This window comes from Gymnoscopelus braueri (assembly GCF_963280865.1).
Source record: "Gymnoscopelus braueri genome assembly, chromosome: 18".
NCBI classification, from domain to species: Eukaryota; Metazoa; Chordata; class Actinopteri; order Myctophiformes; family Myctophidae; genus Gymnoscopelus; species Gymnoscopelus braueri.
In genome coordinates this window covers 14,274,806-14,292,694 of record NC_137618.1, presented here as the reverse complement: position 1 = coordinate 14,292,694, position 17,889 = coordinate 14,274,806, and the positions used below count along the sequence as shown (strand labels likewise).

Sequence of the window (17,889 nt, the reverse complement as noted above, 5' to 3'; positions counted from 1 at the left end):
TCCTTCCTCCTTCACCCCCTTTAGCCATTATCTTTCCTTTTCTGTTTTGGAGGGTTTCTAATAACATCCTAACACACGGTTTGGCTAGGTCCTGAAAAGAAGCTAAATAGAAAATAAAGTTGAGGGTTCATGGTACAGAATCAGGCATGAGATGTTTTGAGATGTCTTTATTTGGGGATCAGGCAGATGGTAGTTGTGATAGTAATTCGTAGTAGTAGTAGTTTGTAGTAGTTTGTTTTCATTTGCATGGAGTTCTAGATAGGTGATGGTGTTGAGCATTGGGATGGTCATAATTAAATGGTGGTTAAATAGTAGCTTTTTCTGCTAAATGAAAAAACGAAACACTTTCGGATACCACACCAAGGTGTGGGGACCAAATTGAATTACATTATTATTATACTTGGGTCACCGTTAACTCTCTCAGTGCCAAGCCCCGAGTTATCCCGAGATTTTTTTCTGAATGCCCTCAGTGCCAGAACGAAAAATCCAGAGTAATTTATTTATTTATTTTTTGGGGGGAATAAATGCTCAGAACCCAAGATATCATTATCTGAAGATTTGCAACTCCATCCACTCTTTGTTTAACTTATAACTGAAAAAGGCTGTATCTCGCTTCCTAAGCACTTTTTTTTTACAAAAAAAAAAATTGCTGGCAGTTTAGAGAACATATTTTTTTATTTCATTGGCACTGAGAGAGTTAATGACGTAATTGCTGTTACCGTGGCCGGATCAACATAGTAGGTAGTGCTTGGTTAGTGACCATCGATTATGCCCTACTTTTCACGATGCACAGTCCATTTTAGGGTATAAATAATTCTCTATACATTTGAACAGCACTGCAAAATGGTGAACTCGCTTGTTGTGGACACAGCCAGTGTTGTGTGTGTGTGGTCAGTCACAGAATAGTGCACTAACATCAGTGGTGGAAAAAGTACTCAAGTTCTTTACTTAAGTAAAAGTACCAATACTGCAGTATAGAAATACTCTGTTACAAGTAAAAGTCGAAAATAAAAAACGTACTTGAGTAAAAGTACAAAAGTATTGGCATCAAAATGTACTTAAAGTACCAAAAGTAAAAGTACTACAATGTTTGAAAATAGCAGATCTACAAGCTCACAACGTGTCGCGATGCGACGCGTTGTGAGCTTGTAGATCGGCTATTTTCAAATAGCCTATGTATGAAATAGGGCTGAAGTGGTTAATGTATGTTTTATAATATCATAATTTACATCTGAAAAGTAAATAGTAACTAACTAAAGTTTTCAAATAATTGTAGTGGAGTAAAAGTACAACATTTGCCTCTGAGATGTAGTGGAGTAGAAGTAAAAGTATTGGAAATTGGAAATACTCAAGTAAAGTACAAAAACCTCAAAATTGTACTTAAGTACAGTACTTAAGTAAATGTACTTAGTTACTTTACACCGCCGACTAAAATAGCTTCCTGTGACCGTCCAAAACTTGCCGTCACTCAGGACACTGTCCTTTGTGTCAGAGCCTGGCCCTTTTGGTGCCGGTGTGGGCCGAAAACAAACCTGGGAAAAAAGTGTCCACAAATATACTTCAACCCAGGTACGTTTGGCATTGGGAGTCGACCGCCCCTCGGGTTCAGTGTGACACAGCTGTTTTTGCCCGCCGTCTTGGTCTGGTACAAATACACCTGGGGCGTTCGACGTTCAAACTAGCGGCCAGAGGAATGGGGGGGGGGGGAAGAGAGAGAGCGAGAGAACCTGTCGTCATATTTCAAATGTTAAATGGAGCAGCTCTAGGGCACACGGGGGCTGATGACTGGAAGGAGTGAATGTCTCTCTCTCTCTCTCTCTCTCTTTCTCTGGCCTGTAAAATAGATATTATAGGAAGACATGGATATTATTGAAGATGCTTTTGTACAACTTTGTGTGCATGTGGAACTATGGGTGACCCAGAAATATGTAGCTAATATGCTAGGGGCCCCGAACCTCTAGAGTTCTATGCTATGTGGCCCGAACACCTGCGTTGCACCGCTTATCCGAATGATATGCCCATTGCCCATATATGGAGATCTCTGTATCTGTCAGTCCTTGTCCCTTTTATGCCCATATATGGAGTAGGGGTGGGACGATATGGGTACCTCACGATACGATATATATCACGATATTAGGCCCACGATAACAATATATATCACGATATTCGACGATATTCGATATATTGCGATATCACGATATTCGATATATATTGCAAGAAATTTCACCAACGATATATCACGATATCTGAAAATATCGATGTATTGCGATATCACAATATATTGCATGAAATTTCACCAACGATATATCACGATAGTCCTTGTATTCAATTCATAAAACATAAAATAGCACCAAACAGTTCAAAACATATTTTTTTTTTTTTTGGCAGTATATCGATTATTTATCGCGGGAGAAAGTATCGCGATATATCGCGATATCGATATATCGTCCCACCCCTAATATGGAGATACCTGATGTCATCAGTATATGCCCATTTATGGGCATGCCCCCTTTTGTGCCCATATATATGGAGCTGAGTGATTTGTTTGCGCCTGACGCCATGACGACACATTGAGGTTAGACAACACACTCCATATTTGGGCGTAGCTGCATTGGGAACTCCTTATGGCTGAGTCATGGTGACATGAGCGTGACACCAGAGGTCCGGCCGGTCCTCCCTTAAAACCCTTTAAGACCAGGAACGCATCTGTGTCACTTTAGATTTCTTTGGCTATTCAAAAATAGCAGATGTGCAAGCTCATAGCGCGGCACCGAGTGCCGCGCTATGAGCTTGTAGATCTGCTATTTTTGAAAAATCCTGAAAAAAAATGTTTTAGATTTTTTTTCTCCAAAAACTGTTTAGATTTTTTTTAAGAATCGCCTCAGGTCTTAATGGGTTAAGCAAATTTTAATATGGGATAAAGTGTGCGTGCGTGCTATGGTGTCGTCTGTGTTGGCTGTCTCCATCCTGTCAGCCACAGAGCTTGGTCAGTCTGGGCCGGGGGTGGTCAGCTGATGAACTCCGGGAGCCAGCAGAGCCATTTAGCTACAACCTCTCCTCTCTGAGCCACGCAACACCCCCACCCCACCATCTCCAGAGCACTGGTCACACACACACACACACACACAAACACACACACACACACACACTCTCTCCAACAACCCCTCCGGCTCTGCAGGCACCAGGGGGATTCATAGCTACTCAGTCCTATGATTTATGACCGCACCTGAAGCCAACAGGGAGCAAGAGTGTGTGTGTGTGTGTGTGTGTGTGTGTGCCTCGTGCGCATACCGTAAATGTGTGCGAGAGATATTGGACAGAAAAAGATGGCTTGGGGAAGGATGGGTGTTGCGGAGTGGAGGAGGGGGCGGGAGGGTTGAAAAGAAAAGGAAAAGACTAATGTGTGACTGAAAGAATAAGTGTCGGGGGACATTATGAGAAGAGCTGAGCTGAGCTCTGAGCTCTTCTCAGTACAGTATGTGTGGATGGAGTTACTGCTTATTTGAATTCCACCGTGATGGAGCCAGCGCATACTGCAGAGTGCACTGTATATAGCTAAAACAGTTTTTGTGTGTGTGTGTGTCCATGTGCGCTTTGCACAGACTTTCCACCTTACCTGTGCTTTCTCCCATTATTGCTCGTCCCCTACCCCCCCCCCCCCCCCCCAACCCCCCTTGACTGAACCTTGGTGCTGCCAGCCCTCCAAAATGCAATCTCCCATAAAACCCATCAAATAAAAAATTCATATTGATACTGTGCCCCCCCCCCCACCACCGCAAACTCCCCCCCCCCCCCCCCCATCCCCACCTCCTCCACCCCGGCCCCCTACCCCACATCCACACACCCACCATCAGCCGTCCTGGATGATGAACGACCGACTGTCAGATATTAAAGTCTGGAACACAATAAAAAGACAGATTCTCCCCTTTTCTCCACCTCTCTCCATTTCCCCGGCAACAACTCAGCGCTCTCAGCTTTTACTAAATCCTGCCTGGTTTTGAGTGAAGTTAAAGTCCATTGCTGTTCATTGTAACGTTGATGATATTCCCCCCCCCCCCCCCCCCCTTTTTACAGTGTGAATATGGGTTATATAATTGGGAAGATATATTGTAAGGCTTATACAGTTATATACTGAATTATCCCAGCTACTTGAAAAAGTTAGGTGTTTAAACTTTGCTATAGAGACTTATGGGAATCCACAATTCAGTTAATTATAAAGTGAAATAAAAAATTCAAGTAGAAGAGTTAAGAGATTATTATTATTATTATCATTATTATTATTATTATTATTATTATTATTATTATTATTATTATTATTATTATTATTATTACCCTTATTACTATTACCCTTATTACTATTATTATTATTATTATTATTATTATTATTATTATTATTATTATTATTATTATTATTATATGTTTTTTTTACCTGCTAGGATCACCAGTAGTGGTGTTTAGAGTATCAGGTATGTTAGTGGCAAAGAAAACTATACAATCCTGCCATGATGTTCCTCACCGTTAAAGTACATGTACTGTACGTACATAATGTGGCATAGACCAAAACCAAACCTCTTTGCTAAGAATAGCCGATCTACAAGCTCACAACGAGGCGTTGTGAGCTTGTATTTTTGGCTTAAGTTCTGTTCAGAATAGGGATAATAGGGTTGAAGTGGTTAATGTAAAAAAAATATCCAATCACACAAAGATTTGGCGGACCCCCTGTTGATGACCCCTGCTCTACACTATTCTCTGTTCCTAGCTGTTTGAGCAGTGTTTTTTTAAAAGAGTTATATCCCCTTCTATCAATTGCTGGAGATCGCTCAATATGTCAAGTATTCATATCGCAAGACTGTTCTGTTGCAGCGCAGAATCTCAGGCCGACATATCAAGCTGACGAAGTTTCATTCAAATGGGCAGATTGGAATGACCCATGCATGCATAACATTTGGAAGTTGTAATAAAAAATGGGGGAAAACTCGGTGCATATCGCATTTGCAGCAGGAGAAATACAGTACAAATCCCATTTATTTTGTCAATATAGTGCCTTCCTATGAAACATCTTGAGTGGAGCAGTGTTCACTCTTTTTGTGACATCTCCCATTCCCATGATTTTTAACACCTCACAGTCAAGGGCAGAGCTAAAGCCCTAAAGATGTAGGCTATATAAAGTTTACAGAAACGTGTGAAAAAAGCTGCTGGTTTTCAGCTCCCAAAGTTAAGTTAAAAAGTGGGAAAAGTGAAGGGGAAATGCTCTCCTCTCCCCCAACTACCATCAATGTGCTCTTGTATAACACTCATAACCTCCAACTTAGGCTCTGCTGAAGCTCCTCAGAGGCCAAGTACAGCAGAAGACCGAGGTTGTACTGAGAGGCTCCCAGGTGTGTTATTGTATGTATCTGAAGTAGGGCAGTGCAGAAAAATATCGTGCATGGTCAGCAAAAACCTTCCTTGGATAAAGGCAAAAAAGTAAAAGAAAGAAGTAATAATAATATATAAAATGACCCCGAGGATCATCAACTATATTCCATAATAAAGAAAACAATAAATTCCTTGTTAATTCCATTCAAAACAATGTTGCGCATTCCTCATAAAAAAATATTTTTCATTTATACCTTTTTTTGCCCTGGCATCGCTTGTAAAATAAAAGGCATTAAACCAGACATAAATTTGATCAATATGACTCTGAATGTTCCCGTGCCTTAGGGACTGGCGCTATATAGATGCTGTGCGAAGGCAGTGCCATTATTGCCTCTAACTCTCAGCTGGGCTTCTGTATTGCTCCATTACCCACCAAGGCCTGGTTCTGCCACCGCCAACACCCATGCCACCCCAGAGTGCCTGTCAGACCAAGGCAGTCAATTATACAGACTGTCGGTCAAGCAAGTAGTGCGCGGGCCTAAGGACCAAGGATTTAGGGTGAGGCATTTGCCCAGTGACATTTTTATTATTGATCCTATAAAATGTCACTATGATCAAATTAATATTTATATCCAATGCTCTCAGGTATAATGTGCTACCTTATTTGTTAGTTATGGGGGAATTGTGACACAATTAAAGGTGTAAAGAATTTCAATCAAAACAGACCTTACATTATTACAGTTAATAACAATATTATTGAAATAAACGTTTTATTTTTCTCTGAAATAATGCAGTCACCCCTAATATAGCATTTTTTAAATGAAATTAAAGCTATTGAGAAGTAAACATATGTTAATCATTATAACTCAAATTAGATTTCTATGTACCACATTCACTATTATCCATTTGCTGTACAAATCATACACATACATTAACAAACAGCAGGAAATAAAAACAAAGATAACTGAAATCTACAAATAGTTTGATATTCATAATCTGTATTAGTTCTTTGTTGTTATAATAATCAATACACTTTATAATAGTTGCTTTAAAAGTGATATTTAAACAACCTTTCTTTTGTACCATTACTGGCTACAGAACCGCTATGGTAATATCTGTAAGAACAATGCATTTGTCACATTTTCCAGGGCAAAGAATTTATATTAAACAAAAAGCTTCGACATATCCATTACTGGGCATCCAAGCGACGCAATATTATGAGCCATATTTCAAAGAAAGAAGAAAGCTCAGCCCCCAGTAAAAAATAAAAAAAACATTCAAACACTAACACAATGCAAGCTATTCAGATCATGGCCATATCTTTTACCTCTGGTGTGTGTAGTTTAGGTTATTTAAACATATAAAAGAAATGTGTCAACATAGAAAGCGGACAAAACATACCTTACAGATGTATGTTGTAGGTATTAAAAAACAGCCGGCGTATAAAACATCCCACCTCAAAATCAACAAGCAAAGAAATAAACAAAAGCTAATAAACCTGACAAATGCATACGTGAGCAGAAGTTAAATGAAAGCAAACCGTCACATCCCCATTAATGTCAGATCTGCCACTGCTTCCGGGGGGGATCCAGCAATATTATACATATGGATCCGTGGAGATAGAATTCTGCACCAAGGCATATGCAGAATTCACGTCAATGTTCACAGGTGATAGATGCCATTATTCAGGCGAGTTACAGCATCGTGGATGATTCAGAACGCCAGAGTTATCACAGAAACCACAGGGTGTATCTATCGGTGAAACGTGAAACTCTCAGATATCTGTACTTTTGAGTCCACATCTCTGGGCGTACGTACAGTTTGGCCAATGTTGATGTATTGGATTATTTCCCTCAGAGACACTGCTCTCTATTGTTATTGTGGGTTTTGTGCATCGTATTTGTAGCAATAGTGCAACACACCTGCTACAACTGGCTTTCTATTACAGAAAGAAAACACATGTCTTCTTTTGCTGTGTGTAAGATTGTGGGGATTCATACTGTATGAGGCTGGGCTTGAGGAGCTGAAGCATGCTATGCTCGTTTGTGTGTGTTTGTGCGTGTGTGTCAGTGAGGAAGGAAGGAGGAGAAAAGTCTTACGCTGTTTTCCAAGTTTCTCCCCAACGTTTTCATGTCAAGGACCCCCAAATTGACACTTATTAGCCCGCGGACCCCCATTTGGAAATATATGCCAAGGCCCCCCATAAGAGAAGATTTTTACGGCTCTCTAGCAGTGATTTTCAACCATTTTAATTTCAAGGACCCCCAGTTTGACATGCATTAGGGCTACGGACCCCCATTTAATGGCATTTCTATCTCTGGGACCCCAATTTATATTGTAAAATCAATGTTAATTTGGTTCCATTTTTACACTCAGATTTTTTTCATTTTTCCATTTTTACACTCTCGGAGTTACAGACCCATAAGGGTCCATTTGGTTCCTAACTATCTATCATTTAGCTGGGGACCCCCTGGAACTCCCTCAAGGACCCCTGGGGGTCCCCGGACCCCACTTTGAGAACCACTGCTATAGGTCCAGTGACAGCAGCATGGCTCCATGGCCCACGTTCAAAGCAGGAGGCATTCACCTTCTGAATGTGCTATTAATGTAATCTGGGTGACCAAGAAGTTATATTTTCCCTATAATGGGCCTTGAGTATAAGGCAGCCGTGTCACTGACACTCTGCAGACACTGGTTAAGGTGGGACATGTTCAAGTGAATGTTTAGACCAGCTTTAACAACCAAGCCATGGCATCCAACTGGAACACAAGATTAATGTCCCTTTGGAGTCATAAATGTTCCTTTTCTTTTCTTTTCTTTTCTTTTCTTTTCTTTTCTCATTATTTCTTTTCCTCTAGCTTTAATCATATTTTACATTTTGTTAGAGTTACACAGTAACATCCTTGCAATAAGAGGCTTGTTTTCAATTACCCTGGTTCACACATAGTGTGACCACCGGTACATTCCTCAAATTAAAAGTTGGGAGAAGCTGAGTGCCGTGGAAGCAAAAAAAAAAAGTTTCTGATGACCTATAAAATAAAAGAACCTTTTTGTTGAAATGACGTGTCCTTACCACTTACAGTACAATGCACCTGACCTGACTTTAAAATGAGACGAGTCAGTCAGAGGCCCTCATCTTGTCAGGGGACTAATCAACATCAATCATAAATGTCAGTGGGGCAATTACCATGTCATTGGGATCAATTACAAATATATTGGACTTCCAACATTTTTTTTGGTATTTCCTGTACAAGAACATCAATAGGGAGCGCAGTACTGAACAATTAATAATGTACATTATTTGACATTTAATCACAGATGAATCATACCCCAGACAAATCTAACTGTGGCAGTTGTTATGAATCGCTTACAACACTAGTGGAAGACACATTGTATCTACTGTACCTGTAATGTAGCTATAAAAAAATTGTTCATGAACACTAATGCTTGATTTATTCCACCAAAAATAGCAGATCTTCAAGCTTATGTCGCGATGTTGTGAGCTTGTACTTCTGCTATTTCAGTACGCAACTAACTGTAAATCACCCTTAACAGTCAACCCAAATAAACCCATGAATAAAAGAAAAGGTGTTTGTAAAGTTGGGTCCTGCCTGCATGCTGTAGCCTGGTATCACCTAAGCAATTGGTTCTCAAAATGGGGTCCAGGGACCCCTAGGGGTCCTTGGAAGGTTTCCATGGGGTCCCCAGCTAAATTTGTTACCGTGGCTATTTTAAAAATAGCAGATATACAAGCTCGCAGCGCGTCACTTCGTGCTGCGCTGCAAGCTTGTACATCTGCTATTTTTGAACATTTTTGAAAAATCTTGAAAAGTGTTTTGAATCATTTCATTATTTTTTATACAAATCATCTCTTCTGGGGGTCCCTGGCACAAAACATTTTCAGATGGGGGGTCCACGGCAAATACATATGAATTTGGGGGTCCTTGACTTAAAAAAGGTTGAGAACCACTGACCTGAGCAAACTTTTGAGCAGAGCCCAAAAGCTTATGGTACACAGTAAAATACACAGTGTTCATTTCTCTCTAAGATTGTAAAAACTGACCCATAAGGGTCCGTTTCAACTAAAACTCAGGATTGTTGTGTGTGTGTGTGTGTGTGTGTGCGTGTGCGTGTGCGTGACATGGAATATTGGACCATTGAGCCTACAAACTTGAATCACAATGGGTCAAAAAATCAGCTTCTTGTCATCAGTTGAAATGCTTTGTGTGGAAATGTTTCACCTTTACACCTGCAGAACTTGAAGCTTGTTGATGTATTCTGGGCTCCTACCCCTCGCTGTGTCCATCTACCTTTTCCTCAAGTTTTACTCTAGAACTTCATAACAAGTCCGGTAACTCGACGCAGGCTGACAGTGACGCTGTGCTGTGCACACCACGATTTTTACAGTTTTACATGTTTCCAGACTTTGAATTCTTGAAAGTTTGCCCTTCACTTTCAATATAAGACAGGCTTTCATACAGGCTGTTATACGGAATCCATCAGAAATTCAGATCTCCTTCGTTAGCTTGGTGTGGCCCTTCCCCTCGGGGGGCCCTGGAGCGGAAAAAAAATCCCCCCCCCCCCCCCCCCCCCCCCCCCCCACTGTCCTTCAAGGGCAGCTCTGTACACCGCCTGCTGTTTTAGCTCTTTAAGACCGGGAACGCATCTGTGTGTCCTTTTTAGATCACGTTGGGCTATTCAAAAATGGCAGATCTACAAGCTCATAGCGCGGCACCGAGTGAGCTTGAGCTTGTAGATCTGCTATTTTTGAAAATCATGAAAAGTTGTGCAAATATTTGATATTTTTTTCTTTTTTTTGGCATTTGTAACTCAAATCTTTGCTTCTGGAGGTTCCTGGAACTAAGCATTTTACAAATGTTCGCTTTAAAACATAAAATCCAAGATTTTGCCACACATTTTCACGATTTTTCAAAAATAGCAGATCTACAAGCTCATGGCGCGGCACTCGGTGCCGCGCTATGAGCTTGTATATCTGCTATATTTGAATTAGCCAAAAGAAATCTAAAGATGACACACAGATGCGTTCCCGGTCTTAGTGGGTTAGAGGAGATAATGATATTCTTTCTTTTACTTGGAATAGGATTGCATTTTTTTTTCTTCTATCTCTTTCCCACTCACCTCCACTCTCCCGTACCCCCACACTTTCCCGTACCCCCACACGCCCACCTTTCCTGGTCCGTCGGCCGCGCGTTGCCGATGCTCTATCTCTCCGTCACAGTGTGGGGGGGGGGGGCGAGGGATAAGAGACAAATCAAAACCACCTTATTTCCCCTCAGTCCCTCTCGCTGTCCAGATTGAATTTGAGGGGTTTTTCATTTTCTCTCTCGTCGGTCTCCCCATGCCCACCTGTCCTCCGTCCTACACCCAAACTTTGAATTACCTCAAACAAGGCCCCCCTCTCACACCGCTTGATGATGCGGTATCATTTATGCATGTGGTGGGAGATAGTGGGAAGCCCACGGCATCGGAAAAAAACCCTGCGTCAGCCCAGCCGTGCGTGTCTGGAAAGGGTCACTTACTGGAACGCTATCAGAGTTCATATACAGTGCATTTCTCAGGACGCATGATTTGCTCAAGCGTAAAACTGTTGTGATTGGGTTTTGAGAGCCTCGTTTTTCAATGTTAACCGGAATTAAGGGGACACTATTATTATTATTAGTATTATTATTAACTCTTTCAGTGCCAAGAGTATTTTCATAAAGTACTCCCCCAGTGCCAGCAATTTGCGTTTTTTTTTATTTTTAAATTTTTCATTCAAATAAATGATCTGATTGGGTTTTTAAACCCATAATACAGTTCTACCAGTAGAGAGCAACACATCGACACATTGATGATCTCGCTGGCTCACTCGCCCCCTCCCAAACAGGCTCACGTCATATCCGGTCATAACCGGATGTTGACATTTTTGACAATCGTTGATCGGGCTAAATTACGATGTGATACACGACTACGATGACTGATCGTCACCCAGACCAAAGAGAGTAGACGTGGACCTCTCCGTTTGTTTTTTATAACGTGTGAAAAACCGTGACTTTCCCTATTCTGGCCGAAAATGATCGCGGGAAAAAAATGAGAACCGGAAACGGAATCTGCGTCATGAAACCGGAACCCAATGAGTCTGAAGGAGTCAGGAAGCGAAAGTGATCATGAAAAATAAACAGCATAGCGCGACCACAGTCAAAAGTAAAAACTCGGGATTTCTCGTGCTGGCACTGAGGGTACTCGGGAAAAACTCGGGATATCTCGGGGCGTGGCACTGAGAGAGTTAACATTATTATTATTATGTAGTGTGTAATGGATGTATATTGTTACCCCTTGAACCCTAGCTGTGACGCCGTTGTGACCTTATAGATCTGCTATTTTTGAGGTTTGGTGTAGAGGGGAAAAAAAGCGTACCAGATATAGAGTCGACCTCGGTAATATAAGTATTAGTTAACTAATTATAGATGGTTTATGTGGTTAAAGAAGAAAAAAATAAGAAAAAACACTATTCACTCATTTTCACTTCCTTAACATTTGGTTGTTATAAGCTCATTCACACGTTTTTGTTATTAAAGACACAGAACAACTTGGACTACTTTTAGATTTACAAAGTCGGCTACTACAGAATCAGTGAATAGTAAAGTTGTAGCAATCCATGGCAATGTATTAATTGGAGCAACGTAAGGAAGTTGTATCAATTATAGTAAATGTATGACTTTGTAACAAATAAATACTTCCACTTGAATATAATTACAACACTACAAACACAAGCGGACATGCAGCCATGGTAGCGTCTGAATGCTTTTTTATTCTCGTGGAGGTTACAGGGAACTCAAAATCAATAGAACAGGGAGGACAAACTAAATCACAGACTGATTGCCTATATCTTGTCCCACTGAAAAGGCACCGCTCTGACATCAGAATTGAAGTAACGGCAAAGGTCCTCTCTGTGCTGCTCGGCTTGTCTTGTTACATTAGCGGTTGCGTGGCACCCGGGCCTGTTGTAGATCAGGGTCTTGTCGTCTCCATCTTTTTTTGGGGACAGTGTCATGATCGGGTCCTTCCTGGCTACTTGCTTCCACTCTTCCCCTTGCGTCAGAGCCCTGGAAAATGAGAAAATACAATAGAATACCAATGGAGGCTGTTTTTGATATACGAGACCCTTGATGACTTGTAGTCATTTAGCCAACCATTTTGTCACTTTCCAAGTAGTGCACTGCTTCAAACGCTATGAACAGAGACTCATAGCATCCGAAAAGCAAAACAAATCACTCATGTTCCTTTTTAGGTATTTCTCTTTTAAAACCTGGTAAATTGCTCTACAGGTTTCAGGGACAGGTTGCATAATTATAGATATTACAATGGCTTATGGAGGAAAGCCTCCATAAGCTTCCCCCTGTAAATAAGCAAGCACATAATTTCTTACATTTTGAGGTTTCATTTAAGTCCAGCTCTCAGCGTAGGTTCTGAGTTGTGTTGATTTTGACAGCAAATTTTGATTCAGTTTTAGTCATAGTCTTTTGAATAAAATTTCATTTAGTTTTAGTCATGTTTTAGTCATCTGAAATGTTTTAGTTTTTGTCGACAAAATATCATAAGATTATAAATCTAGACTAAATCTACAGTTGATTTAGTCGACTAAAGTGTATTGTGGCGGTGCCTTGATGGCGTCGTAATGGCTGATTTTACACTCTGTTGCATGCTGAAAATAGCCGATCTACAAGCTCACAACGCGTCGCAGCGCGACGCGTTGTGAGCTTGTAGATCTGCTATTTTCAGCATGCACACCCTAGCGCAACCGCACATAAAATGACTTGTCTTTTAGTTCTACTGGATCTCTTCTCCACTAGTCTCTCTCTAACATTTTAGTCTAGTTTTTATTTGTTGACGAAATTGTCAATATATTTAGTCATAGTTTTAGTCATCATAGCTTTGTTTTTATTTAGTTTTTGGCAGTGAAAAAAGGTAGTCGACGAAATCAACACTGGTTCTGAGATAGCCTCTTGTGTCTGTCGCTGTATTACTATTTAATGTAAAAGGCCCAGAGCAGACAATGCCATTGTCAGTTGTAGATTTACGCGAGACATATTCTCAATTGGGTATTCCGAGCTTATAGGAGACCATATGAACAGGATTCAGAGTGGCGTGAAAATGCTCACTCTTGTTTGTTTTTTGTTTTCCCAAATGATGCTCGATCTTCCAGTTTTCTTCTTTTATAGATGACACATGTAGACGACTACCACCTCCTGGCATGGAGAGTTATTTCCTCTCACGCTGGTGCAGAACAGTGCTGTTGTATATGTACGGTGTGTTCGCAGAGCAACTTTGACCAGAGACGTTACCCAATGCAAATTGATCTGATCCGTCACTGTAGTCAAAGTTGGTCCTTAACCCATTCAATCCGGGAACGGCAACTTTGTCATTTTTAGATTTCTTTGGCAATTTAAAAATAGCCGATATACAAGCTCATATAGCGCTATGAGCTTATAGATCTGCTATTTTTGAAAAAATCGTGAAAATGTGTGCAAATCTTTGAATATATACATTTTTTTAAAGTGATTTTTTTTTACTCAAATCATTGCTTTTGGGGGGTCCCTGGAACAAAACATTTTATGATGGGGGGGGGTCCGCGGCCAAATACATATTTAAAAATGTTTTCTAAATCCTAACAGTATGTTGATATATCAGTGGTGCTCCAACTGTAAAAAATGTCAAGGACCACCACAATGATATGTATTTGGCCGCAGACCCACATCTCAAAATATTTCTGTTCCAGGGACCCCCCGAAGCAAATATTGGGACTTAAAAATGTTGCTTTAAAAATATGTATTTTTCAAAGATTTGCGCTATGAGCTTGTACAGTACGTATATCTCCTATTTTTGAATAGCCAAAGAAATCTAAAATGACACAGATGCTTTCCCGCTCTTAATGGATTAAAAGAATGCTTACAACGACACTATATATTGTAATTATATGATGGGTTAACCCTTTAAGACCTGAGACGATTCTTAAAAATGTTTTCTAAATCCTAACAGTTTTTTGAAAAAAATCTGGAAAATATTTTTTCACAATAAACAAAAAAATAGCAGATCTACAAGCTCGTAGCGCGGCACTCGGTGCCGCGCTACGAGCTTGTAGATCTGCTATTTTCGAATAGCCAAAGAAATCTAAAGTGACACAGATGCGTTCCAGGTCTCGATGGGTTAAGACAGGTTTCAAGAGTCCCAAGGTTTATGAAATTCACACAAACAGCCAATTCATAGACAGCCACTCGACACACAACACACTTTGATTGTTTCTTATCTTTCATGAATTCTCAATGCAGCCCCCCGCCCAATAGATTGGAACATGCTCTCAGAGATACTTAGATATTCATGACCGAGGCGCGGCCCCACCGTCCAAAAATCAAAACTGACAGGCGGGTTACCGCGTCGAAAAGTGGCAAATTTCGGCACCGGAGCCGCCGGCTAAGACGATATTTAGTGCAAAACCAGCCTTGCGAGGAGGAGATGTAGCGCCGCATGGCTGCCGAGGTGTGCGGCGAGGGGGGAGGGAGGGAGGGAGGCCAGGTAAAAGGCCAGGAAAGTTTGGCTGCCGCTATACCTGAGACAAATTACCCTCATCTCCCACGCCGTCTTGGACTCACTCCCACCCCGTCGTCCCCTCCCAAACACCCCACCTTTTCATTTTCAATTATGGCCTGGAATATGAATCTTTAACCCTTTAAGACCTGAGGTTTTTTGAAAGTTTTGAAATTTTGAAACATTTTGAAAAAAAAAACTAAAACATTTTCTTTCAAGATTTTTTTTTCAAGATTTTTTTCAAAAATAGCAGATCTACAAGCTCATAGCGCGGCACTCGGTGCCGCGCTATGAGCTTGTATATCTGCTATTTTTGAATAGCCAAAGACATCTAAAGTGACACAGATGCGTTCCAGGTCTCAATGGGTTAATAGGGTGATAATTGTGCTAGCATATTTGCTGTCACCCACCATTAGCCTAGATTAATTAGCCCATTTAGTTTAGCTTAAGAAAGTGTCTCGCAGAGGAATGGCCCGCCGAGGAAAGGCAGAGAGAGAGAAAGAGAGGTAGAATCAGCACAATCTGCTTCATATCATAATGTCATCTCTCTGTCTCTCTCTCTCTCTCTCTCATTCTTTCTCTCCTCCTCTCTGCCTTTCTCTATCTCCGTTTCTCTCTGATTCATTTGTTTCCGTCTTTCTCTCATATTTGGGGCTTTGTTAGGCAGTAATAGTGTTAAGTGATCAGTCCCCATGCATATAATGACACACATTATACCCCTCATATTTCACATACACTATAGACGTACATGGCCTAACTGATGGCCATATTGCTCAGTCACTATCACATCATATCACATTGAACAATGGCCCACGATCTTAAAATCCAGTTGAGAAATTAATGACTGGAAAATTAAAACCCCAACAAAAAAAAAATTATATAGGGAGCACATATTCATTTAAGGGCTGTCAACTGTTTTATGTATGAAAGAGCATTCTCTGGATCTCGAAATGTTGGTGGGAATAAGCCCGTGGTGGAATGTATATATAGCCTGATTTCTACTCCGTCGTCAGTAGTAGCAGTAGTAGTAGTCATGGCGTTCGGCGTTGTGTGCTTGACGATCGGCTAGTTTCGGCGTGCAACTCCGTTGTAAGACGTAGTATAAATTAACCGCTTAAGCCCTATATTCTGACGCACAATGAATTGCGAAAATAGCAGATCTACAAGCTCACAAGGTGTCGAATCGCAACGTGTTGTGAGCTTGTGGAAATGAAAGTGTGTGTGTGTGTGTGTCTGTGTGTGTGTGTGTGTGTGCATCAGGCCAGGAATTCAAGTGCACCAGTTGCCAGAAAAGGATTGGCTTATACGGACGTTAACGTGCCTGCCTCAAAGCAAAGCAAAAGGACCCCAAACTCTAAACTCCTCCTTATGATATTCGCAAGCGAAGAACCAGCCATCGCGTGCGTATGTCTACTGAGCAGCGTAGTGACTCTGTAGTGTCACTAGCTGTATACCTACCTCCCAGCACCAGGTGGGAAATTAGGTCTAATCTGTAGGGATATTAAAGTCACTAAAGACTTCTCCTGTCATTAGGGGCCTGTCAGCCATGGCCCACACTCTCACCTTGAGTTCTCTCAACCCCTGATTATATATATTCATCAAAGTCTGTGCGGTGTGTGTGTGTGTGTGTGGGGGGGGGGGGGGCCCATTGAAAGTCTGTTTGTGTGTGCATGAGCTCAGACCCTTTGCGACGCGTGCGCAGATGCGCGTGTGAGTGTGCATCAGTGGTGGAAAAAGTACTCAAATGTTTTACTTAAGCAAAAGTATCAATACTGCAATGTAGAAGTCCGGAATTCAAAATTTACTTTTAGTACAATTTAGTACAGCACTTGAGTAAATTTACTTAGTTACTTTACACCACCGGTGTGCATGTACTGTAGTGTGCCTGACCGCCCACATTTAACCCATCGTCCTCCTGTCTGTCCTCTGCTGTCCAGGTGGAGTGGGAGCCAGGCTGCTCCCCGGTCAGCACAAGCCCTTCACCATGGACGTGGACGAGGAGGAGAACATGAGTGAGTGGACTCTTCATTCGTTCGTCTGTCTGTCTGTCTGTCTGTCTGTCTGTCTGTCTGTCTGTCTGTCTGCCTTGACTTCTTCTTCTTCAACGAGTTTCCCCTCGAGGAGCAAGGGATCTATTTCTCTGTATGTATGCATGTCTGTCTGTTCCCCCAATCACTAGGTCCCTCTCTCTCTCTCTCTCTCTCTCTCTCCCCCATGATAATGCAGTATTAACACAAATCAAATAAAAAAAGATTTGGTGTCATTTATCACCTATAATGATATGCCAGGGATAAAGTTGCTGACATCAACACTCTTTTTTTGCTGTGTAAAAAAAGACACATCGCTGAGCTGAAACGTGGCACATCTAACAAGCACATGTGAAATGTGGCACATCTTACAGATCTACAAGCTCACGTTGTGTGAGCTTGTAGATCTGCTATTTTCCTACATTTTTAAAAAATGTTTGAAATGTTATTATGGCCTATAATGACATGTCCAAAATAGGGACACCGGGGGATAAAGTGGTTACATTAACACTGCGGATGTTGTTGTGTAGCTTTTACTTAAAGGTAGGGTAAGTGATGTTTTCTGGTCAAAACAAAAAGTTTTTTGTTAAAAGGTTAAAGCACTATATTCTAATAGTACTCATTGCTATAGTGTGTTTGTTCAGTAACAGAGGTCCCGCCCAAGTTTTATAGTGTTCCAGTTACAATTTTGTCTGCTCATTTATTTGTATAATCTCTTCCAATTCCACCTGTTTAATCTATATCCTGAGTTCTCTATCCTGATTGGATAAAATTGGTATCCTGACCTGAAAATGCATTGTCTGTTTATTAAAGAGCTGGAGAGACATGGCGAACTGAACAAACGCTCTATAGCAATGAATACTATCAGAACATAGAGCTATTTAACACTTTTTTTAACCAAAGAAAAGCACTTACCCTA

General features: G+C 41.1%; 1 protein-coding gene across 3 annotated transcripts in view; it reads left to right on the top strand.

The window, feature by feature from the left end:
• adarb1b (adenosine deaminase RNA specific B1b) overlaps positions 1 to 17,889 on the top strand; it is a 190,627-nt gene that overhangs the window by 140,193 nt on the left and 32,545 nt on the right. For all 3 annotated transcript variants that reach the window (XM_080412741.1, XM_080412740.1, XM_080412739.1), the window contains exon 5: positions 16,881 to 16,955. In XM_080412741.1, the coding sequence (XP_080268867.1) occupies positions 16,928 to 16,955 (28 nt within the window). In that variant the 5' untranslated portion in view covers positions 16,881 to 16,927. The remainder of the gene's footprint in view (positions 1 to 16,880; positions 16,956 to 17,889) is intronic.